Source organism: Lampris incognitus, chromosome 6 (genome assembly GCF_029633865.1).
Source record: "Lampris incognitus isolate fLamInc1 chromosome 6, fLamInc1.hap2, whole genome shotgun sequence".
NCBI classification, from domain to species: domain Eukaryota; kingdom Metazoa; phylum Chordata; class Actinopteri; order Lampriformes; family Lampridae; genus Lampris; species Lampris incognitus.
Window position 1 is genome coordinate 33,284,589 of NC_079216.1, and position 23,909 is coordinate 33,308,497.

Consider the following 23,909-nt stretch of genomic DNA (forward strand, 5'->3'; position numbering starts at 1 on the left):
ATCCAAAAAGAAATTAGATTTGATCTTTAGCACTGAATGAATTTAGCCATGGTACAGTTCATTATGGAGACTTGAAGGAATTTATTGAAGGGTAGCCCCTTGAGATGTAGCATATCATTTTCAAGGGGGTCCTATAGACAAATACAAAACTATAAAACACAGAAAAAAACAGCATTGCATAGCAAACAGACTGCAAAACACAGATACAAAAAAAAAAAACTTGCTCACCATCTCCCACACCCCATTCCTCAGAAGAGGAAAAATTGGTTACAATGACCTGGATAATAAAGCAATTACATTAACATAAAGAGCAATTATAGTAATTTGTCTTCAAGTATACACAAATTAAAAGCATAAACAGGTTGTTTTAAGATGAGAAAATAAAGATTTCCTGAAGCAGTGGAAAGAGGTGATAGATATCAGAAAAGGAGGAACATTATTCCAGTTGGAAGGAGCTTTGTATTGGAATGACCTGCTTCCGACCTCTATGAAAATTCTGGGGACCAACAAAAGGGATATTGCATATGTCTGAGTGGATATGAAAATTTACACGGAACCAAAAACTGTTTAAAATGGGAAGAACAATTAAACATGTTTTTTAGCTTGGTCTGTTACTCCCAATGCCATGTTTTTATAATTATTCAATTTATTTTATGTATTTATTCATTTTTTGTGTATGGAGTGTAAAGCACTTTGTAACTGTATGTTTTTAAAAGTGCTATATAAATAAAATTTTGCTTGCTTGCTTGCTTACATTTGAAGATGAACTGAACCAGTGAAATTGCCTTCTAGATTTAAGCTGCAACCAATTAAGCAATTCATACATGAAGCAATGGTGAGATCTATGTGGACACCTCAAAACAAATCTACATAGAGAATTATACACAACTTTAAGGGACCTAACATGGGCATCAAATGTGTTCTGATAGACAATATCATCATAATCAATCATAATAATCAATAAACGCTGTTAACGCTGTTTATAATAATAATCATCATCATCATCATCATTACATTTATATAGTACTTTATCGAGACACCCAAAGCACTTCACATTGAAGGGGGTAACTCACCTCAACCACCACCAATGTGTAGCACCCACCTGGGTGACACCCTGGGTGTTTACTGTTGCATTGCTTTTCACTGGCTTTGTTCTCCTCACTACATGTTGTATTTTTTTGCCTATTTGCCTTATGTGTTCTGTGGAGTGTTTGTGTGTTTAAATGTTTCCGCTGCTACACAACAATTGCCCCTCTGGGGACAAATAATGATAAAATCTATTTCTAATCAATAATAGGTAGTATCAAGTGAGAAATTATTCTCTTTCTGGCTTGAAATGTGAAACAGTTAATTGAGCAATAAAGTGAACTCAGACAGCTATATCTTATTTTTATAATGAAATCAATGTGGGGCTTAAAAGAGAGTTCATGGTCAAACCAAAGTCCAAGATATTTGAATGAAAACATTTTCTCAAGGGGTGACCCATCATCATTTTACTTCTTGTCCACTTGGCATCATTTCCTCTTTGAATCCCCAAAATTTAATTCATTTGGCTGTAAGGATTGTAGGTATATTTACACAGATGATTGCCAATTTTACTTTTACTTTCACCCCAACCCAAAATGTAGCTTAGAGTTATTACCAATGTAGATGGGCCTTATGTAATGATGTTAAAATAAATTCAAGTGAATACATTTTGAGCGTTTTTTTGTTTTGTTTTTTTTTGTGTGAATTTAAATGGAAAAACCAAAACATCAAACCATTTAGATGGGACTTCACACAATACTTGAGGATTTTTTTGCCCAATGACTGAATAACACTCCTACTACAACTTTATTTACTTGGAAATAAATAAGATATTATTAAATAGGCTGTAATCATGAGGTTGAGTAAATGCCAAAGTATTTTCTGTCTTCCTTACTTTCATAGCACTGAAATATTTTACATACTTTTTTCTAGCATTCTTTTCAATAACCTCCACAATCTCAACACCATCTCTTCCCCTCAGTCGCAGTCTGATGAAAAGGCCCTCATTGCCAAACTCCATCAGCATATTGTGGCACTGCAACTCAGCGAGTCGGCTGCCATGAGCAAGCTGGAGGCCAGCACCACCCGTGTCCAACAGCTGGAGGCTTACAAACTCCGTGCTGAACAGCGCCTGGATGCCGGGGAGCGAGCTCTGTTCCTCGGCCGCCAGGAAGGCAGAAATCGCGCCAAGCACCTACGGCAGACCATCCAGTCACTACGCAGACAGTTTGCAGGAGCTCTGCCGCTCCCCCAACAGGAGAAATTCTCTCTAACCATGGTGAGCCTGCAGGAGGATAGGGCAAAAGCCCAGGAGGAGAAGAGGAAGGCAGAAGAGGAGAGGAGGAAGGTAGAGGGCAGAGCAGAGGAGCTCGAGCTCCGCCTCCAAGGGCTCGAGGAGCTCATCTCAACACTGAAGGACGTGAAAGGAGCTCAGAAGGTTGGTAGGGATGATTGATGCAGTTGTTGGCTTTCAGCGTTATCATCATATGTCTTGGCTACATTCACCATTATGTAGCTGTGGGTTGGTTGGTAGGTTGACTAAATGAGTGACTGACAGGTTGATGAATTGATTTATTTGACAATCTTGCATTGAACAGGCCAAATAGTCCCGCCTCAGTACAGTAAAAATTGCAGTATAATGCTCTAAAAGCCTTTGAGACTAATTTTCTTGTTGGATGTCTTGAGTAACTAATATGGTCTTTGAAAACTGCCTTCGTTATATCAGTGATTAACAAACTGGTGCTTGGGAAACCCTGCTGGTGGTCACAAAAATACTTACACATCCAGATATTTTTTTTCTTCAAATGTATTATGTTAATCTTATTGATGGATGCCTTTGATTATGAAATAATGATAACTTGTAGTCTGTAGTCCTACCTATCATTAAAGTAGTTATGAGGAATTTTAGATTTTTGTTGGCTTTGCGCAGCCCTGCGGACAAAAGCAATACTGTTTTGTGAAAGAAAAGCTTTATTTCGCATAAGCATTGCTGCTTGTCACAAAGGTCTTCATTCGCCCTCTGGTAGCTCATGTATTTGTTTTGAAGAGAAAAGTGAGAGATGGAGTTTGGAAAACAGCTGTTTTCAAGCAAGCTATACAGCAACAAGGTAATATGTCTTTATTTGTGGCTATGTATTCCGTCTGTGTGCCATAAATCGTTTTGACAGATTTCATGGAGAATCCAACCCATAGACAAGAATTTGTGAACCTTTATATAGCAATATCTAATCTTCTAGCTGAAATTCTCATTTGCTTATGTCGGTCAAATAGAGGCATTAAAATTAAATTGAGCTTGATAAATAATCAGTGAAAAACTCATCATAGCAACTTTAATAGAGCCTGAAGAGAAAAGATGATGTGATTCCAATGTTTGCCACGCTGAACATTTAGGCCTGCAACTGTGGATGGAAAATATGGCATGCCTTTGTTTTTGGGGTACGCAAAGTAGAAAAAGGTTGACACCCACTCCACTGTGTGACTGTAAACAGGTGAGTGAGTGGCATAAAAAGCTGGAGGATGCTCGCCTGCAGGAGCTGAGGAGTGGCAGGGAGCTTCTGGTCAAGAGAGAGGAGATCAAGTATCTTAAGAGCCTGGTGGAAGAGAAGGAGCGTACCATCTGGTCTCTGCAGGAGGAAATTGTGCAGCAAAACACTGTGAGACATAGACACATGCATGCACACAAATGTACATTAATCAATTAATTGATTGATTAATGTACATTAATCAATCAATTATTGTACACTCGGGGCATCCTGGCAGACGACCTAGGTGAGGGGTGAGATAATGTACATTGTCAAGTAAGCATTTAAACTAAACACACACACACACACACACACACACACACACACACACACACACACACACACACACACATATATATATATACATATATATATATATATATATATATATATATATGAATTTACATACTCCATTATGGTCAAAATCTATGTGGACAAACACATTTTGACTTACTTGCTCAGTTAATGGGTTCTTAGAGCCAGAACCAATTATATCCCTGTAATTGTTTAGGCCTGTTGGTACTGAACGCTGTCTTTTTTTATTAAAAACACAGATTTAAAAGGAATTGAAGCAAAGATCTTGGAAATGTTGAGGAATAAATTACCTTGGGGTGTTTCATATTCTCGTGACTCCAAACCCGACAGTTTTGTAACTTGAATGAACTCTCACAAAAACATCTTTTTCTCTTGTTGCAGTTTCAAGAAGAGCATCAGCTGGCATGGGACCAGCGAGAGGTGGAACTGGAGCAACAACTAGACTTCTATGAGAAACAGCAGAGGGAAATTCTGGGCTCAGCACAAAAGGTGTTGCTTTTTTTTACTGCCTCTGATAAGCTGATAAGCAACATAAGCAGCCACTTATTGTCCTTAAGTATTAAGACTGAATAGTGTCATCTTTTTACCCTTTCTATGAATATATACTTTGATTGCCAAACATTTTTAAGATGCTTATAAAAGGTATCTTATAGAGATGCACCGATCCACTTTTTCCCAGTTCCGATCCGATTCCAATACCTGAATTTGGATATCTGCCAATACCGATTCTGACGGATACTGATACCAGAGCTCTTTTTTTCTTGAATGTTATTGTTATTATTGTTGTCATTATTATTGTTGGTATTATGTGTAAGGTTCCACAAGGCTTTAGTAAACCACACAGCACTTCTTATGAAAAGAGCAAAAAATATACAAAAAATGCATTAAATATAAATTTATTCCAAAGCAATTTATTTGAACTGTAGTTTAAGTAGGCTTCACATACAATCAGGTTTAAGAGTGCAAATTGCTATAGCAACTCCTTTAATGTGTTTATTGACTTAAAGATTCAAACTGAGCTTTTCTTCCTCTCTAAATTACCCAAAATAATTCTTTTTTTATTTTTTATTTTTATTATTATTTTTTATTTTTTGTAAAAAGACCTATCCTTGAGTCATTCCATGTTAAAATGCCAGAAAGTTGTATATGTTTTTGTTGGTAAAAGACATAAAACAATATTGACTACGTGGTGATCTGTTAAACCAACTGGAAATACTATGTTGCTCCTGACTAACCTGTCGTGCAGATACAGATACTACGCCATCTACAGCCATTTTATCTTTCTCTGAATTACTATGGAGTTTAAGAGACTGCAGGTTTACATTTTGTGGGGTTTCACTTGTTTTCCCATGGCCATTGGCCTCATTACTCCCCTCCCTCCTCCTCGCTACTCCCCCCAGCTTCAGCCACCTGGTCAGCAACTTCTGCATCCTCTGCTTTCTGCTCTCTACGCGGGCAAGCGAACTGCTTGTGTCCCACGTCCCCACACTCAAAACACTTCATACTACCTGAACTTACGCATACCATATTGGCTATGGGTTTAAAACTGCATTATTAGCTACATATTTATAATTCAGAAAATATCAGACTATGGAATCTGGATTGGTCAAGGATCGGTAACATCAGTCCGATATCTGATGAGTGAATTACGTCAGTATCGGCACCCAATACAGATACTGGATCGGATCGGTCCCAACTCTAGTATCTTAATATATAGAATTACTTGTTCATCTGCTTGTTCATCTGCAGCAGTGTTTCACAACTGAGTGAAACAATAGTCTTCTGTTGTTGGCCAATGTGCAGCTTTAATGGAACATTTGCCAGGGATAAAAATACATTTTGAATGCCAGTGGATTGTTTATCACAACCAGATTTTCCTTGCTGGTCAAGGGAATTAGACAGGCAGTGCCATGGCCTTAGGCTTACTTCTGTTTGAGATTAACTCTTACACACCCTGGTTTTATTTGAGGGGTTTTTTTGTTTTGTTTTGTTTTTTTGCTGTTTCATGTGTCATATTTTCTTTGGTTAATCTCAGGCTGAGGAGGTTGCTGGTGCTCTGCCAGACCCGAGACTGCCCCTTGCTCAACAGTTAGAGTTTGCTTTTGGAAAGATCAAAGAACATGTTCACACTATTTTGGAGTTGCAAGCAACATGTAAAAGTCTGGATGAGGTACAGTCCCCTCTTTCCCTGCTGGTAATGTAAACATTCCTCTTCATACAAAAAACTTTCAAAGCTGGAGACATTCACACCCTTCTCTCTACATATCCACCCAGCAAGACCTGTCAGAACTTTAATATCAAATGTTTAGACATTGTATGATGTATAGTGCTGAATGTTTATGTGTAAAGTGATATGTATGCTCTCCCACCTATAGTGTTTCTTACACTGAATGTACTATGCGCCAGTGTGAATACCTTTGAATTTTTAATATGTCTGTGCACCACTAGAATCAACAAGACCATTCAGATTATCATTTTTTTATATGCAGAAGTTTCAGGAGAAAGGAGCTGCCTTGTGGAAGATGGAACAGAACATTGTGTCTAGAGACAGGGTCATCAATGAGCTGCGTTTACGTCTCCCCGCGGCGGCCAGCAGGGAGAAACTCCTAGCGGACCTGGCCAAGCATGAAGAGAGCCAGTCTGAGAGCCAGCCTGCCCTGAGGGTGGCACAACAGACCATCAACAACCTCCAGGGTCGTCTTGACCAAAAAGAGGAGGTGCTGAAGAAGTACCAAAACCTACTGGCCCGGTCCAGACAGGTAAAGAATTAGGTTTGGATGTGGGGATGAGGAGTGGGTTTGGAACAGGACCACAGTCACAGTACTGGGGATGGCTATGAATAAAGTTGTGCTATGTAGCATCATGGCTTGTCTGTCAGAGAAAAGGGAAAGACATTATCAAAGTTTTTTTGAAAGGCTGAGTGTCAATGCTGAAAGTGTTTTTGTGTTCTCTAAACTAACCTCACTGTGGTCCTCATCGGAATTCCAGGAGCAAGAAGAAATCAACAAGAGACATGAAGAGGAGGTGAGAACATTGCATCAGAAGCTGGACTTACACACTGACACCTCTCTGGATCACTTCAAACAGGCAACACTGGTAAATATGTGTCCATATCTTTTGTTTTGACCCTTTTATTTAGACTGCTAAGATAATAAAGGTTCTATTGCTGTCCAGGTAGATGCCTTGTACTCAGGACATCGCAGGTTTAATGCTGGTTCATGACTTTGGATTCATGTGATTAGCTCTCTCATGATCCAAGATTTCCTCACAATATCTATATGTAACCCCTTTTTCACTGGCGGGCAACGCCAAGCACATTTAAACAAGACAAAAGCCTAATACTACCAGCTACTAAAGTGTTACTATATAAATCAATAGCGCAACCGGATCCTGAGTTCTCAGCAGTGGAATGGTGAGCTGGCTGACCCTCCTGTGTACTAGTAGGCTAGTGCCACTAATGACAATATTAGTGATAATTGATAATATAAATAATTAACCAAGATAATAATAAATTTAGTAGCGCGGTGCCTCCACTGTGAAAATACTACACTTACCTAAGGCTAGTGAATGGTGTGTCTTCCCAGAATTAAACACACATGTGGTTAATGCAGATCTTATAGCCCTGCTGTGTACTGAATTACTGTACAAGCTTATTACCAGCACTCTATAAGTAACCTAGGCTTTGCATATGCGGAAAATGAGCTGCCAATACACCCGAAATATAATTAATAATAATAGGATTTATTTGATAATAATGAGCGAGAGAGAGAGAGAGAGAGAGAGAGAGAGAGAGAGAGAGAGAGAGAGAGAGAGAGAGAGTACCACACGAGTGTAGTATTGTTGATTAAATAAACATTAATTAAAATTACACAGGGTGTGACAACCGGTCACAATAAACAGTCATAAAGTATCAAAAGAACACAAAAATACCCAGCACTTTCTGTTGGGGCCCGTTGGTGCACATTAAAGCAGTTCTCTGAGCGGAGGGCAAGGCAGCCACCGCTACGATGCCCAGGCGACGAGATAAAAGTGTGTGTGTGTGTGTGTGTCAGTATAAATGAAATTTTCGGGTTACTCACAACCCATCGCTCCCATGACCGGGAGGCTGTGTGCAGTCCAGAGGATGGAATGCGTAGTGCTAGCTGTCGGCTCCCCGGTAGCGGCCTCCACCCGCAAGAAGATGGCCACAGGTTGCAATGTTCAGACAACCCTGGCGAAGATAATGGTCCTCCAGTGGGCCAGCGCCGGAGAGCAGATGAAGCGAGTTCTCTTTGGACAGCAGACAGGTCCCAGGAATGGAGCAGAGCGGCTCCCCTAGTTAGATCAACGTCCAGCGCAGCCTGATGACTTCTGGGTAGCCTCCACAACTCTAGTCGGCTAACACTAGCACTGGATGCTAAATCCACTTAGCTAGCTAGCGGCGACACTGGCTATGGGGCAGAAACAAAATAATCGGACTAAATCAAACCCCACCAGCAAGAATACGACCGCGGGCCAATCGCAACACTCCTGACCTCAAATGCGGGCCTAGTACACGGCTGTGTATAAAGTCTCCGCGAAACGGGTACTTAGACAGAGCAGCAGAAAAATGGCCCTCTCTTCGTCGTACTCCTCGGACCCTTGCCTCGAATGGCAAACTCCGGTCGATCTCCTCACGGGAAGGGATCCCGTGAGGAGATCGACCGTTGCGAACCTCGCGATTTCGCGGGCATAACAACTCCACACCACATCATTGGCTAATAACAAAATTCAAATACAAATACAAAGAACAAATACATTCCATTGGTTCACATGTTTGGAAACCACACGAACATAGTGTAGTGGGAAATGCCTGGGGATGTACTTGGAATGTTGCACTGGGCTCGTGCAGCTAGAGGACCAATCACAGGTTAGCTCGCGCTGTCACAGACGCAACTATATTAGACACCGCGGGAGAGACAAAGCGGCAGAACTGTTTAGTAACCATATCGTAGACTGTCACCTTAGCGTGGGATAGAGCAGGGAAACCTAGCGTATCCTGGGCTGGACAGTAGATACGGTGGCTAGCAGTGGTAGTGTTAGCAGCAGACTGCCTCGGTACCTGTAGCTAGCTGACTACCCCCGAGAGCTTCCCCAGAGAGACTGAGAGAGACATTCACCCGGTCACACCGGAGCAGAGTACAGAGAGAGAGAGAGACACGCACCCCGGAGAGCAGCCATCCATCTCCCGCCCCGCCTAGAGCTCAGCCGCCCTGTTCCATCACCAGCCCTGGTCCCAAGGTGAGCTTGCTAACCCATTAGCACACGGCTAACTAGCTAACTAGCAGGCTAGCCCTAGCATTGGCGCAGCTATCTAGCTAACGGTGGTGAAGCCCGGTTTGTCGCACCTAAAAGTCCCCGCCTCCATCCATAGTTATCCGGGCTATAGAAAAACCGCGACAAGTGGTGTCAGAAGTGGGATAAAAGGTTGGGATTCGCCATAATCTCAACACCGGAGGATCCTGCCCCAGTCACATGGCGGCATAATTCAGCCTGCACACTGTGAGCTAACCCAGCTAGCAAGAAGCCATTTTGTACTTCTTCGTGAAGTAGAACCCCAACGAAAAAAGTGAATAAGAAACTTCTTTATGAAGTGGAACCCAAACGTAAATCAGTGGAAAAATAAAAATGTCACAGGACAAAGAAAACGTAAAAGAACAGTCTGAGTTGAGTCTGGATGGTGCTGGTGTGGGGACAGAAGACCCCGGAGAGCACGCCTGAATGAAGCTCCTCCTGGCGCAGATGGAAACCATGAACCAGACCCAGGTTCAGATGCAACGCCAGATGGAAAACATGGAACGCCAGACCCAGGTTAAGATGCAACGCCAGATAGAGATGCAGATGGAGGCCCTCACAGCGCGTATCGATGGACTAGCGGAAGCGGTGGCTAAGCGATCTCGTCCCCCCACACCTCCCATTCAGCGCACCGATTGGGCCCGTCATCGTTCAGATATCCAAGGTGAGCCTCCCGGTTTGTCGCCCATCGCTCAAGTAGTGAAGCAAGGGGTTTCTCCTAGTAGCCCTCAAAGCGATAGTGGTGTAGGGTCGGCAGGGGCTGTGCTCGGAGAACGAACTAGCAGAACGGTGCAAGACATGAGCCTACTCTCGCAGTTCACCCCGGCCCAGGAGAACCCAGGGGCCAGACAGCGAGACGGCGCTGATCACCTGTTGCCAGCAGCTATGGCCGCAGTGGCTAACTTGAGCGACCGGCGCAACGAGGAGACGCCAGCCAGGCCGAGCAGCAAAGCGGCCCCAGCAGCCCTGCGCTATACAGGAAATGGACCCAGTGAGCCCGCACCACTTACCAGCACTCCGATCGGTCATGGTGGAAAAAATGGAGCGACTGCAGTACCACCCCCCGACGGGATGCAGGGTGGCCAAATGTCCCTGGACAGCAACGGCGGCCGAAACCTGCTGGATGACAGTGTTGGAGGGCAGGCAGGTTCCTCTAGAGGTCAACAGAGCCAGACAGGAGACCTTCAAAGTCGGAGCGGCAACCGAAGCTCACAAGGTCCCGACCGAGGACACGAAAATGACATCAAGCTCCTCGCCACTTTTGATGGTAAGGGCGACTGGGATAGTTTCGTTGGACCATTCGAACGGATGGCGAGAAAGAGGGGCTGGACCGACGAGACCTGTTTGGACGCCTTGTATCTCCGACTGAGGGACAACGCCATGTCTTTTGTCATCGCGCAGCCGGCTCCGATAAAAGATGACTACCACGCGCTCATCACCCAGTTACGCCGCCGCTACGGTAAAGAGCTGCCTGAGGGAACTGCGCGCCGTAAACTCAGCGAGGTTAAGCAGGCCAGAGAGATGACCCTCTATGAGTTTGGCGAGGAAGTGAGGAGACTTGTCACCCTGGCATACCCGCAGGTTGGTGTTACACTGCAGGAGGCCTACGCTGCAGAAGCCTTTCTGCGCGGGCTGAAGAACCAAAACATCGCGTATGAAGTCCTGGGGGCAGAACCCAAAACACTAGCTGAAGCAATCAGGAAGGTTGAGGCACGCGAGTATGACTTTAAAGCGACGCTGGGGCGAGAGGTTGAAGGAAAAGGGAGAATCCGGCGAGTAGCATGGGAAGACGAGCGGCGTCGCGATAGCTCTCCAAGTCCTCCGCCGGTAGGAGACAGCATGAGCGACCCCGAGCTCAAGACCCTGGCCAGTGGCATCGACAACATTAACAAGGTGAAGTTGCACAGGCACATCAGCCCAGACCACCTACTCCAAGTGTGTTCTAGAGTATGTCCACTGCTGGAGAAAGAGGTTCCTGCCAGCGTGCCTGGTCTCCACAGCATCCTGGGAGCCGGCAGGCAGAACCTCCTGCGTACCAACAAGAGCTGCAAGCATGTTGTGTGGAAGGGCTCAGCGCTGGCTGCTCTGCACTGTGGACGACCCCCAGAGCCTCCTATTATCTATGGGAGTCCACCCAATATCGTGGAGACGAGCAATGGGCGTCGGCTCAATGGCTCCTACCGTCTACGCCAGCTACTGCCTACAGCTGTCTACCAGCACATGAAGATGCACAAGAGGATTCTGGGACATCTCTCCTCTGTCTACTGTGTCACCTTCGACCGCACCGGGCGACGCATTTTCACGGGCTCAGATGACTGCCTGGTGAAGATCTGGGGCACAGATGACAGGCGCCATGCTCTGTTGTCTGCTCCAGCACCAGCCATAGGGCCGCAGGAAACACCTGAAGGAGGTCCTCCCGCTGCTGACATGGAGGAGCCGGGGGCGCAGAGAACAGAGGAGTACGAAGGAGTGACAGAGCAGGAGGAGATCGATGAAGACCTTGATCTCCGGCTGGAGGACCTGTTCCACGCAAACGACGATGGAGGACCCAGCACACCAGGCTCCCCGGCTCGGTTCCAGCCGCTCCAACACACTGCTGCCAGCTACTCTTCAGGCGAGTCGACAATCACCCAACGTCGTGGGACAGCAGCCTGTGCTCCGGGCGGGCAGTCCAACGCCCCTGACCCAGAAGGAGACGAAGCCGACGCCGCTGAGTCCCATCTCCCGTACACCACCAGACGGGGCCGGCCAGTCCGGAGGCCCGCCTGGCTCCTAGACTAACTTTGACGGACGTGACTAGTTGACTTGGGGGTTATTAGGCTAGTCACAAGAGTCCAGTATGGATAGCGACCACCCACATTTGTTTGACGCCCTTTGTTCCGGGCCTAGTTCATTTCGCGGGTGTTCTGTCCCGTTTATCGTGTTAGATTAATCAGACTGATCTTTGTAGTCTGTTGTTCATTTATGTTGAAGGGACTCAACAGTGCTGGAGGGGGGCAGTGTAGTGGGAAATGCCTGGGGATGTACTTGGAATGTTGCACTGGGCTCGTGCAGCTAGAGGACCAATCACAGGTTAGCTCGCGCTGTCACAGACGCAACTATATTAGACACCGCGGGAGAGACAAAGCGGCAGAACTGTTTAGTAACCATATCGTAGACTGTCACCTTAGCGTGGGATAGAGCAGGGAAACCTAGCGTATCCTGGGCTGGACAGTAGATACGGTGGCTAGCAGTGGTAGTGTTAGCAGCAGACTGCCTCGGTACCTGTAGCTAGCTGACTACCCCCGAGAGCTTCCCCAGAGAGACTGAGAGAGACATTCACCCGGTCACACCGGAGCAGAGTACAGAGAGAGAGAGAGACACGCACCCCGGAGAGCAGCCATCCATCTCCCGCCCCGCCTAGAGCTCAGCCGCCCTGTTCCATCACCAGCCCTGGTCCCAAGGTGAGCTTGCTAACCCATTAGCACACGGCTAACTAGCTAACTAGCAGGCTAGCCCTAGCATTGGCGCAGCTATCTAGCTAACGGTGGTGAAGCCCGGTTTGTCGCACCTAAAAGTCCCCGCCTCCATCCATAGTTATCCGGGCTATAGAAAAACCGCGACAATAGGAAATATCCAAGACACAAAGCATGCTGGTAAATGAAGTACCACAACATATGTACAATAGATTTTAGAGGTCCTTACATATACATTATAGCAGAAATCATACAAAGTAATTTTCAGAAAAATATCTACAAAAAACACCCAGACATACTGTATGTCAGTATCTTAAAATCATGCAACTGATATGTTGTTACTCCACACACATTTAACCAAACTGGATGCAGGACGCCCATTCTCATCTCTGACCAAGTCTTTGTTGTTCTGTCATTTGATAAAGATCATTTACCTTCATCAGTTAGTTCTTCATTGACCTGTAAACCTGGTTAAAAGAAGAGAAAGAAAATTCCAAATAAATTATTGACCTTATCCTGGCTTAGCAGGAATACACACATTGTCTACAGACCACAGTCTCTGTTGAATTTACCCCTAAGTTACCAGTCATCTTCATCTTTTCATCGACAAAGTAAATCTCCAAATATTATAGAAATGAATATAATATGAATACAACAGAATCCCTAATTGGCGGTTGATTCTGGTGTGGGAAGATGGCGGCATGAATTCACATTTGCAGCAGCCTCACCAAGGACCGGTGTGGGAAGATGGCAGTGTGAGTTCACATTTGCGGTGGCCTCACCCAGTGCCATCTGTGCAGTTTCTTTGTCCACGTCTGCATCTAAGTTTTGTCTTCGTTTGATGGCTGGGAGAGCTGGCACTGGATCGGCTGTCTGACAGGACGTGGAAGCGGGGCAGGCTAAGCTAACTGCTAGCCCATGCAGACCGGCAGTTCCAATAACACTGAGGGCAGTCTGGCAGTGGTTTCACATGGCACTGACTGTGATGTTTTTGATATCATTGTGAGGAGTGCGGGGAGGTGTGTCGAGGGTGTCTGGCTGGGAGAGCTGGCGCTGGTTCGGCTGGGAGAGCTTGGTCTGCTTCGTCCAGTGGGCCCAGGGACCATGGCTCCTGCCTGGAGCTGCGCCTGAGGAGGAAACACCAAGGGCGGTCTGAAAGGACGCGGAAGCAGGGCGGGCTAAGCTAACTGCTAGCCCATGCAGACCGACAGTTCCAACAGTCATCCTGGCTGGTGTTTGTTCCCTTGAACAGTGATTTTTTTTGTTTAGTTTGAATATGTGTTAGTTTGGATATGTGTGTTCTTGTAGTTTTTGGATGTGTTTTTGTCTTTGTGTTGCACTGCTGTGGGCTGGGGGAAACGGCATTTCATTTCATTTCATGTACTTTGCGTACATGAAATGAAATGACAAATAAAATGTTCCTGATTTCCGATTACCTACCAGAGCAGCACCTGGGACTTAGCTGTTGCTTTAAATTTCCCACCTCTTCCACAGGAACGCTTGAAGAAGCCATCTATCGGTGTACCAACCTCCAAGCACCTGATTCGCTTAGCTGAGATGGAGCAAACCATGGTGGAGCAAGACAGCTCAATCTCTTCCCTCTCAGAGAGGCTGAAGGTAGCCACAGCTGAGCTGGAGCGACAAAGGGTTGCCTTGGCCATGCAGAGTAAGGACCATGCTGATGAGAAGTCAAAGTAAGTATTGAGTATTTGACTCTTACTCAACAGTAGTATGCTTGTTTTTAGTTTGGTTTAGTTTCTTTATTTGCACATGACCTCATACAGAAGCATGGAGATTCGTGTTTGGTCTTAGATTTTCACAATGTCAGCCAGAATCACTTTATTTGCTTGAGTTTCATATTAACTATCTATTTTCAGATGTAAAAAAAAAAAGTTTGCTGGATTTTTGGTTCAGCTCTATCAGATACTCACATAGTACATAGAATAAATTAACAGGCATTTATCCTCAGTGTGAGAGGACATTTCATTTTACTGTAGCATAGTGTTTATATAATTTTGGAAGGTGAATTTGTACAATCATGCAAATATTATTTTTGGAAATGTGCACAAAAGATAATCATCCAAACATAAGAAGGAGCCAACATTCTTGAATAGATAACTATCTTTTTATCAAATAGAACACAACAATACCTCATCCAGCATTAAGATCAATCATTGTTAATCCTCGTCAGTCACAGCAAGAATAACAGTAAAATAGGTATTAGGTATTGGGTCATACAGATCAATGTCATAACACTATGAAAAAACACAGATAGTATCTCTTAATGGCCAAAAGGCATAAATGTGTCTCTCAACTCTCTCTTCTTTCTTAGTCTTCTCTTCTTCCTATCTTTTTTTTTGTACTGACATGTGTTCAAAATAAAGTTCACCACCTTTCCTCTACCAAACTACAGAAAGGTTCACCTGAAGTGACGCCAAGCAAACCTCTCTGATTACCTTTTCCTCAAGGATAACTTCATTCAAGAAGATTAATGAGTTTTGGACTTTGTCTTACTGTAAAGGAAAACCCATGTGGCTGTCCCAACCCTAAGTTTAAAAAGCCAGGCATTAACCCAACCACTAAATCATTCACCATTTTATGAACAAAGAGCTTACATCACTGGTTTTGATATAACAATGATATTTCAGTACCGGCTGGATAGATATAGGGATGATTCAAATATGATATTATAAGTCATGTGATTGTGGGGTTGTCCAACCTTGGAGGTCACCCCAGGTCGTCCTCTGTGTGGAGTTTGCAAGTTCCCCCTGTGTCTTAGTGGGTTTCCTCCAGGTGCTCCGGTTTCCTCCCATAGTCCAAAGACACGTAGGGTCAGGTGAATCGGCCATACTAAATTGTCCCTAGGTGTGTGTGTGTGTGTGTGTGTGTGTGTGTGTGTGTGTGTGTGTGTGTGTGTGTGTGGGCCCTGTGATCGACTGGCGGCCTGTCCAGGGTATCTCCCTGCCTGCCACCCAATGACTGCTGGGATAGGCTCCAGCATCCCATGACCCTAATTATGATAAACCGCTTGGATAATGGTTTGATGGATGGAAGTCATGTGATTTGATATTATTTTTTTATAATTTCTTTAAATGGATTTATATTAATCCCCATGTGTTACAAAAACTGTTTAGTTCAAACATTCAAAGTTCAAACATTCAGAGATAAGTAATCATTACATTAAACCTTTTCACAGGCTCCTGGTATGTGCATATTGGCGCACATACAGGCATACTGTAGGAAAACACTTTTTGTCAGGTACACAAAATAAAAGCCAATAGGACCAACAGGCGAAAATGGCAGACATGAATTAAAATCAAGAATAAAAATGGACTAAGTCAAGTCAAGTCAATTTTATTTGTATAGCCCAATATCACAAATTACAAATTTGCTTCAGTGGGCTTTACAGCCACACAACATCCTGTCCTTAAAATGAGTGAAAACCTTCATGGAGCTAACAGTGTTGAGCCGTTGCAGGCTGGAGGAACGCCATGCCATCCAGGTGAAGGCATTGTCTGCAGAGGCAGAGGAGCAAAGAACCCAGCTGGCCGAGCTGGAGAAGGAGCTGCACTACCTCCGTACTGAGCTGGAGGCCCAGAAGGAGGCCAATGTCCGCTCCCCTAGCAACACCATGAAAAATCTGGTGGAACGACTGAAAGCACAGCTCACCCAGAAAGAGAAACAGCTAAAGGTTGACAATAGCTTTTATCATTCAATTTATGTTTAAGGTATTAAGCTGACACTTTGTGTCGGCCACGACTCACAATGTGTGCAATACTAGAAAAAGTGTTATTTCACTGATGAACAACATTTCAAGTAGCTAATGGTATGGAGGGTAAAGGCTAAAATGGAGAATCCAATTAGGATTGAATGTTTTGACAGGCGAGCCAGATGTGAGGGAGATATAGACAAAGAATGTACAGTGTGAGGTGTTAAGCTGGCATGTTGCCAACTTAAATCCTGAAGAATTCACAATACACTAAAATGTAACCAGCATTCAAGTAATAGTACAAAAAATATTAGGATTCAAATAGTTTCCAATGGATTCAATGAACAGTGCTTGTTAGGTAAATAAATCAAAGCTGTATGCAAAACGGTAGAAAGCAATTTCAAAATCACAACATGGATCCAGCTCATCTCCAAGATGACTCAGGCTAAGATGGTAGAAAGTAATATTCAAGTAGTCATTACTTACTTATCATTTTTACCTGTTATTTTTTACTTTTGATTCATTGCTTATTCATTACTTTCAACTGTTTTGTAATTTTAGAGCTGTTACATGCTGGTGGTACACGAGCCCTGAGAGGCAAGTGAGGAAAAAAAAAATCTGGTGATCCATTTTCTAAGTCTGATGTAAATTTTTTTCTCGCTTGTGTTTATGACTTAAGAACAGGTGAAAAAACGTATTGCCAGAATAATCTTTCAATGTTGCTTGATTTTTCTTTTTTTCATCTGTGAAAACAGGTTAAAAAAAAGTTTTGGCAAGTTTTTTTTTTGTTTTTTTTTTGGTCAGGATTGTTTTTCAAAGTGTTTGTTGTTGTAATAGTCAAATCAAGTCAAGTTTATTTATAGAGCACATTTAAAACAACTACAGTTTAACCAAAGTGCTGCACAAGCTTAAAATACAATATAAAATAAGTGACACGTATGAATATAAAATATATGTAAAGGAAACATAATAAAATAAAGAATATAAAATATAAACAATAAAACATAAGAGTAAAAGTATATTTGCACAATAAAATTATGGTGTCAAGCTCAACTTGAATTGAATGCCAGTGAGAAGAGGTGGGTCTGTAACAAAGATTTAAAAGTCTCTAGAGTCTGAGCAGATCTTTTGTGTATTGGTAGATTGTTCCATAGATCAGGGGCAGCCCCTGCAAAGGCTCTGTCGCCCCTACTCTTAAGCCTGGATCTCAGAACATGTAAGAGCATCAGGTTTGTCAACCTGAGTGCTCTGACTGGTGTATGATGATGTATTAGCTCAGATAAATAAGGTGGTGCCAGCCCATTTAAAGGTAATAAAATCTTAAACTGGATCTTAAAACAGACAGGAAGCCAATGAAGGGAGGCCAGTACAGGTGTTATGTGATCACGTCGTTTCTTTCCTGTCAGAAAGTGAGCAGCTGCATTTTGTACAAGCTGCAGGCAACAAAGCGACGACTGAGCTACACCAACATATAATGAGTTACAATAATCCAAATGAGAAGTAATAAATGCATGAATTACCCTTTCAAGATCATTTGGAGGGAGATAGGCCTTTATTTTTCCAAGAAGTCGTAATTGAAAAAAACTTGTTTTGATGACTGAGCTTATTTGTTTATCAAAGTTTAAAAAAAGCTGTCAAAATGTATGTAATATCAAAATCTATGTAATACTTACTTCGGTCACAAGGTTTTTTTTTTCCATATGTGAAAACAGGTGGAAAAGTTTTGGCAGGTGATTTTTTTTGGGGTCAGGATAATTTTTCCAAGTGTTTGTTGTTGTAATACTCGTTTCGGCCACAAGAGGCTAAAGTGCGCCACTAACCTATGTTCTAAATACCCAAGTGAGCAACGACTAGGATTTTAACATTGTTTTCTAGTTGAAAACTGGGTGATATTCGGTCTGAACGTCTAAGAACTCTTCGCCCTCTTTTCAATCAGTTAAAATGGGGTTACAAGGGGCGCCCTGGTGGTTCACCTGGTAGAGCAACTACCACATAAGACTGAGTCCTTACCGCAGCAGCCTGGGTTCGAATCCTGCCTGGGCCCTTTGCTGCATGTCATCCCCCACCTTTCCTGTCTCTCTATCATCACTATCCATTAAAGGTGGAAAATGCCAAAAAAAATGCAGTTACAAGATCTTTGTGTCACAAAACATAATTGTGATAATTTGTACAGTTGTAGGTTGAAAGAGAGACAATATGCTAATATATTAATAATATAATAATAATAAAAAACTAAAAGATTAATGTTCTCCAAAGTCATATTGCACTAGTAGGGGAAATGTGGTCTACATGAAGACATAATTTCAATGAATTTAATGTTTCATATAACATGTCATAAACATGGAACTATATAGGCTGTGTGCTGCCAACAAGAAGCTTCCAGGACATCATAATGGGTGCAGTTCTATACATCAATGTAAAATAGCTAATAAAGATATAAGCGTTTGTTCAGAGGATGCACCTTCATAGAAAATGCAGTCACTAGGCTAAAACTCCTGCATGGAGAATCTGCAATAGTTCAGTCCATGGGTATAAGCCTTTTCCTGCGGGCGACCAGGATTTGATTCCCGTATAAACACTTTTTTTGTATTTACAGAGTAATGTACGACATGAATATAATTCTTTGTATACAAATAAAAATGTCACTATTGCAAAAAAAATCATTATTGCAGTCTTTTCAACAGAGAAATGCTCCCTGATAGGACTAAAAGCATTCATGTTTTCTTCCAGGTGAGTTTAATTTCTTTGTTTTATTAGTTATTTTACATTACTGTATAGAACTGCTCCCATTACAATGTCCTGGAAGCTTCTTGTTGGCAGCACACAGCCTATATATTTCCATATTTAAGTGTCCTTGAGCAAGATAATGTACCCTTAACTGCTCCTGATGAGCAAGATGGAGACTTGCGTGGCAGCCTCCACCATCAGTGTTTGAATTTGTATGTGAATGGATGAATGTAAGACATGCATTGTAAAATGCTTTGAGTGGTCAGAGTGGTCAGGACTAGAAAAGCACTATATAAATGCAGTCCATTTACCATATATATGACATTTTATCTTGTACTATTTCGGCTGCGCCCTTTAGGGGTCGCAGCAGTGGATCATCCATTTCCATCTCTTCCTGTCCTCTGAATCTTCCTCTGTCACACCATCTACCTGCATGTCCTCTCTCACCACATCCATAAACCTCCTCTTTGGCCGTCCTCCTTTCCTCTTGCCTGGCAGCTCCATATTCAGCATCCTTCTCCCAATATTCCCAACATCTCTCCTCCACACATGTCCAAACCCTCTCAATCTTGCCTCTCTTGCTTTGTCTCCAAACCGTCCAACCTGAGCTGTCCCTCTAATATACTTGTGCCTAATCCTATCCTTCTTCATCACCCCCAATGAAAATCTTAGCATCTTCAACTCTGTCACCTCCACCTCTGCCTTCTGTCTTCGTCAGTGCCACTGTCTCCGGACCATATAACATAGCTGGTCTCACAACCATCTTGTAAACTTTCTCTTTAACTCTTGCTGGTACCCTTCTGTCGCAAATCACTCCCGACACTCTTCTCCACCCACTCCACCCTGCCTGCACTCTCTTCTTCACCTCTCTTCTGCACTCCCCATTACTTTGAACAGTTGACCCTAAGTATTTAAACTCATATGCCTTCGTCACCTCTACTCCTTGCATCCTCATCATCCCGCTGTCCTCCCTCTCTTCCACACATATGTATTTTGTCTTGTTCCTACTGACTTTCATTCCTCTTCTCTCCAGTGCATACCTCTACCTCTCCAGGCTCTCTTCAACCTGCTCCCTACTCTTGCTACAGATCACAATGTCATCCGCAAACATCATCGTCCACAGATACTCCTGTCTGATCTCATCCGTCAACCTGTCCATCACCATTGCAAACAAGAAAGGGCTCAGAGCCAATCCTTGATGTAATCCCACCTCCACCTTCAACCCAACTGTCATTCCGACTGCACACCTCATCACTGTCACACTTCCCTCATACAATACCACACCTCCTCTCTCAGCACCCTTTCATATGCTTTCTCTTAATCCACAAAGACACAATGTAACTCCTTCTGGCCTTCTCTATACTTCTCCATCAACAATCTCAACGCAATCATTGCATCTGTAGTGCTCTTTCATGGCATGAAACCATACTGCTGCTCGCTAATCGTCACCTCTCCTCTTAACCTAGCTTCTATGACTCTTTCCCATATCTTCATGCTGTGGCTTATCAACTTTATACCTCTGTAGTTGCTACAGTTCTGCACATCACCCTTATTTTTGAAAATCGGTACCAGTATGCTTCTTCTCCACTCCTCAGGCACCCTCTCCCTTTCCAAGATTGTGTTAAACAATCTTTTTAAAAACCCCACTGCCATCTCTCCTAAACACTCTCGTGCCTCCACAGGTATGTCATCTGGACCACCTGCCTTTCCACTCTTCATCCTCTTCATAGCTGCCCTCACTTCCTCCTTGCTAATCCACTGCACTTCCTGATTCACTATCCCCACATCATTCATCATCCATATATGACATTTTATACGAAACATTAAATGCATTGAAATTATGTCTTTGTGTAGACGTTTCATCTACCAGTGCAATAATGATTAAACACATTTGTGTTTTGTGAAAGGATGTTGTAACTGCATTTTAGCTGGTTGAAAAGAGGCCTTACATGTTCAGACCAACTATCACTCAGTTTTCAACTTGAAATCAACTTTGAAATCCCGGTTGATGTTCACTGGGCTATTTAGAACATGGGGTAGTGGTGCACTTCAGCGTCTTGTGGCTGAAATGAGTATTACAACAACAAAGACGAAAAATGATCATGACAAAACACTCACTTGCCAAAACTTTTTTTTTCACCTGTTTTCACTACAGATGAGAAAAAAATGGTAATTTAGAAAAATCCCAGCAAAACTTTTTTTCCAGCTATATACCAAGTCCAGTTGCACTTCATTCAACTCCTTTGGATAACCATGACCTGGATGAATGAGAACATTCACAGACATCTTTCTTCCACTTGTTTCACAGGTGGAAAAAATGAACTTAGAAAGATTATCCTGGCAAAGCTTTTCTTGCATCTGTTCTTAATTCACAAACACAGGAGAGGAAAAAAAAGGTAGACAGACTTAGAAAATGGATCTCCAGAATTATTTTTTCTCACTTGCCTCTCGGGGCTTCTGTATGGTGTGGAAAAGGCTGGAAATTAAATGTTCTGGACAAAAATTTAGTGCATGGTCATGAGAGTAGGGGAGGGAACAGTTTGGAACACTGAAATCAAATGTACAATAATGGTGTGTGTCTTCTCCTTTTAATTGTCAGGCTCTTAGTAAGGCTCTGCTGGAGCTGCGGTCCGAGATGACCTGTCACGCTGAGCAGCAAATCATAGCTGCTGCTGCTCAGAGAGAGGAGCACCTCAATGTTCAGATGCTGGTTGACAAGCAGACCAAAGATTTAAAGGTAGGACATCCTCGTATCCTAAGCACACATCCTGTGATGATATGGCACTGGGTATGCAGAATTTTAGGAAAACCTTCTGAGTATATGTCAGCGACAAGTGCAATACCATACACTTCTCCTGGATCTCCACCTTGCCGTGGTGGCAAAGCTTGCATGTACTAATGATCCCAACAGCTATGCCGTCTGGAGCTTGGCTCGTGGTAGGGTAACCCAAGGCAGACTGGTCAAGGGGGAGGATACAGACGAAGCGCAATCCAACAAAGATCTCAGCAGCAGAACTGGTGGAAGATGTCTGCAGGTCACAATGCCAGTGGAGGCGGATGAAGGCTACAACAGACGGTGGTCCCCAATCGTCTTGGTTCTCCATGCCATTGGACTCTGGCCACCCCCTGCCAAAGACCGTGTGGAGGCTGCAGGCACATCAGCCACTCCACGTAAAAAGCTGTCATGCGCAGGCATCCTAAAGGACAGTCATACTCGACCTCGAGTGATCGCTGATGGCCATACACATGAACATAGTAAAGTGCCACAATATACAGAAATCATGTATCACTTTTCACCGCTATGTACAGAGAACTACCAGCCACCACCAGCCCTTAACTGCAAATTAGATGTATAGATATATCTTTGTTTCCGTTATTTTGCCAAGTGTATACTAAATCATCATACTGTCAAGCTTATCATGAGTAAGTAAATCACACAGATAGTTATAAATGTCATGTTTCTTCTTTTCTGGAGACCTCCAAAACATAAACCTGATGATGAACTTCACCTTATGTCAGTATATCCAGTGTGTGTTTTTAAAGCATTTTCACAAACACCGTCATTAAATTAGACATTGTGAATGATGAATCCAAGGTCTTTTATCTTCCAAAATGGAAAAGAAAAACAAACTAAAAAACATACTACATGCCATGTCTTTTCTTCAAAGGCACAGGTGCAAGAGCTTAATGAAGAACTTAAAGCTGCGAAAGAGTCTGCAAGAGCAGCCAGGGGTCGAGAGAACACCCTAAAAGAGGAGGTCGAGACCTTGAACCGTGATCTGCAACAGAGTCAGAAAGCCCAGAGCCGTCTGCAGGGCGAGAAGGAGGAGAAAGACCAGGAAATCAAGGAGCTTAAGCAGCAAATCAAGAGACTCAGCAGCTGCTTGCAAGTGAGTTACACCCACCAATACCCATTGCGGCATTCCTGCATGGGTTTGGCACTCCTGGAAAAAAATTCAGCGTGGAATCTGATCTTCCAGTTTTTGGAAAAAGAAGAGTCCTCACTTACAGTGATTCTGAAATATTTAACAAGTATCTACCCAGCCACTCTCCGTATTTATACATCCTACTCAATACAATCAAAGCATTCAAAGAATTAAGGTCTGGAAATGAAAATGAGGGAAATGTTGAAATGTTAAAATAGATGGTAACCATACGGTTTTACTTTGCAGCCATTAAGAAATCAGAGAAATCATAAAGCGCTTTTCCTCAGAATGACTATTAATAAGTTAGTGACTTAATGCATGCTCAATAATCCAGGTAAGGAAATCAATGATTAGTGGGACTCTCCCACTAATCATTGTGTCTGGATGAACACATTCATTAGATATCAGTTTACTGTGATAGCCACGTCTTTTGGGGCCTGGTGTCATGGGCCCTCAAACAATAAAAACACCAAGCCGGCCTTCGTGTTTTTAGTTCTTAGTGCTTTTAGTTCTTAGTGTTTGTTTGATGTATTACCACTCAAAAAGACTGACTTAACATCTACATGTCATGATGTGTTATGATATATGTTATGATATGATGTTATGGTCAGTAAAGTCAATATTTTACACATAGCCCCTTTAAAGAACACATAAACAAAAATCAGCTGTTATGTTGTTTTCCTGTAGAATCAGTCTGAGCCCGATGCAAAAGGGCCCACCATTGAAAACCTGCAGAGGAAGGTCAAGAAGCTGGAGTTGGAGCTGGAGAAGAGGGTTACATCTGAGCCTTCGGAACGGAAAAGTGCCAAGGAAGATAAGGTTAAAGTTTAGACATCAAAACAATATTTTAACATTACACAATCAACAACAATACAATAGTTTGCATTTTTAGTAACAGAAGTAATAGTTAGTATCT

The 23,909-nt window shown here is 43.1% G+C and overlaps 1 protein-coding gene across 1 annotated transcript in view; it reads left to right on the top strand.

Moving 5' to 3' along the window:
• Positions 1–23,909, top strand: part of cep290 (centrosomal protein 290) — a 110,920-nt gene that overhangs the window by 61,577 nt on the left and 25,434 nt on the right. Inside the window, exons 29-39 of the mRNA XM_056282384.1 lie at positions 2,009–2,464; positions 3,516–3,680; positions 4,245–4,352; positions 5,899–6,033; positions 6,353–6,622; positions 6,852–6,959; positions 14,126–14,325; positions 16,109–16,322; positions 21,667–21,804; positions 22,736–22,957; positions 23,681–23,812. Of these exons, the coding sequence (XP_056138359.1) occupies positions 2,009–2,464; positions 3,516–3,680; positions 4,245–4,352; positions 5,899–6,033; positions 6,353–6,622; positions 6,852–6,959; positions 14,126–14,325; positions 16,109–16,322; positions 21,667–21,804; positions 22,736–22,957; positions 23,681–23,812 (2,148 nt within the window). The remainder of the gene's footprint in view (positions 1–2,008; positions 2,465–3,515; positions 3,681–4,244; positions 4,353–5,898; positions 6,034–6,352; positions 6,623–6,851; positions 6,960–14,125; positions 14,326–16,108; positions 16,323–21,666; positions 21,805–22,735; positions 22,958–23,680; positions 23,813–23,909) is intronic.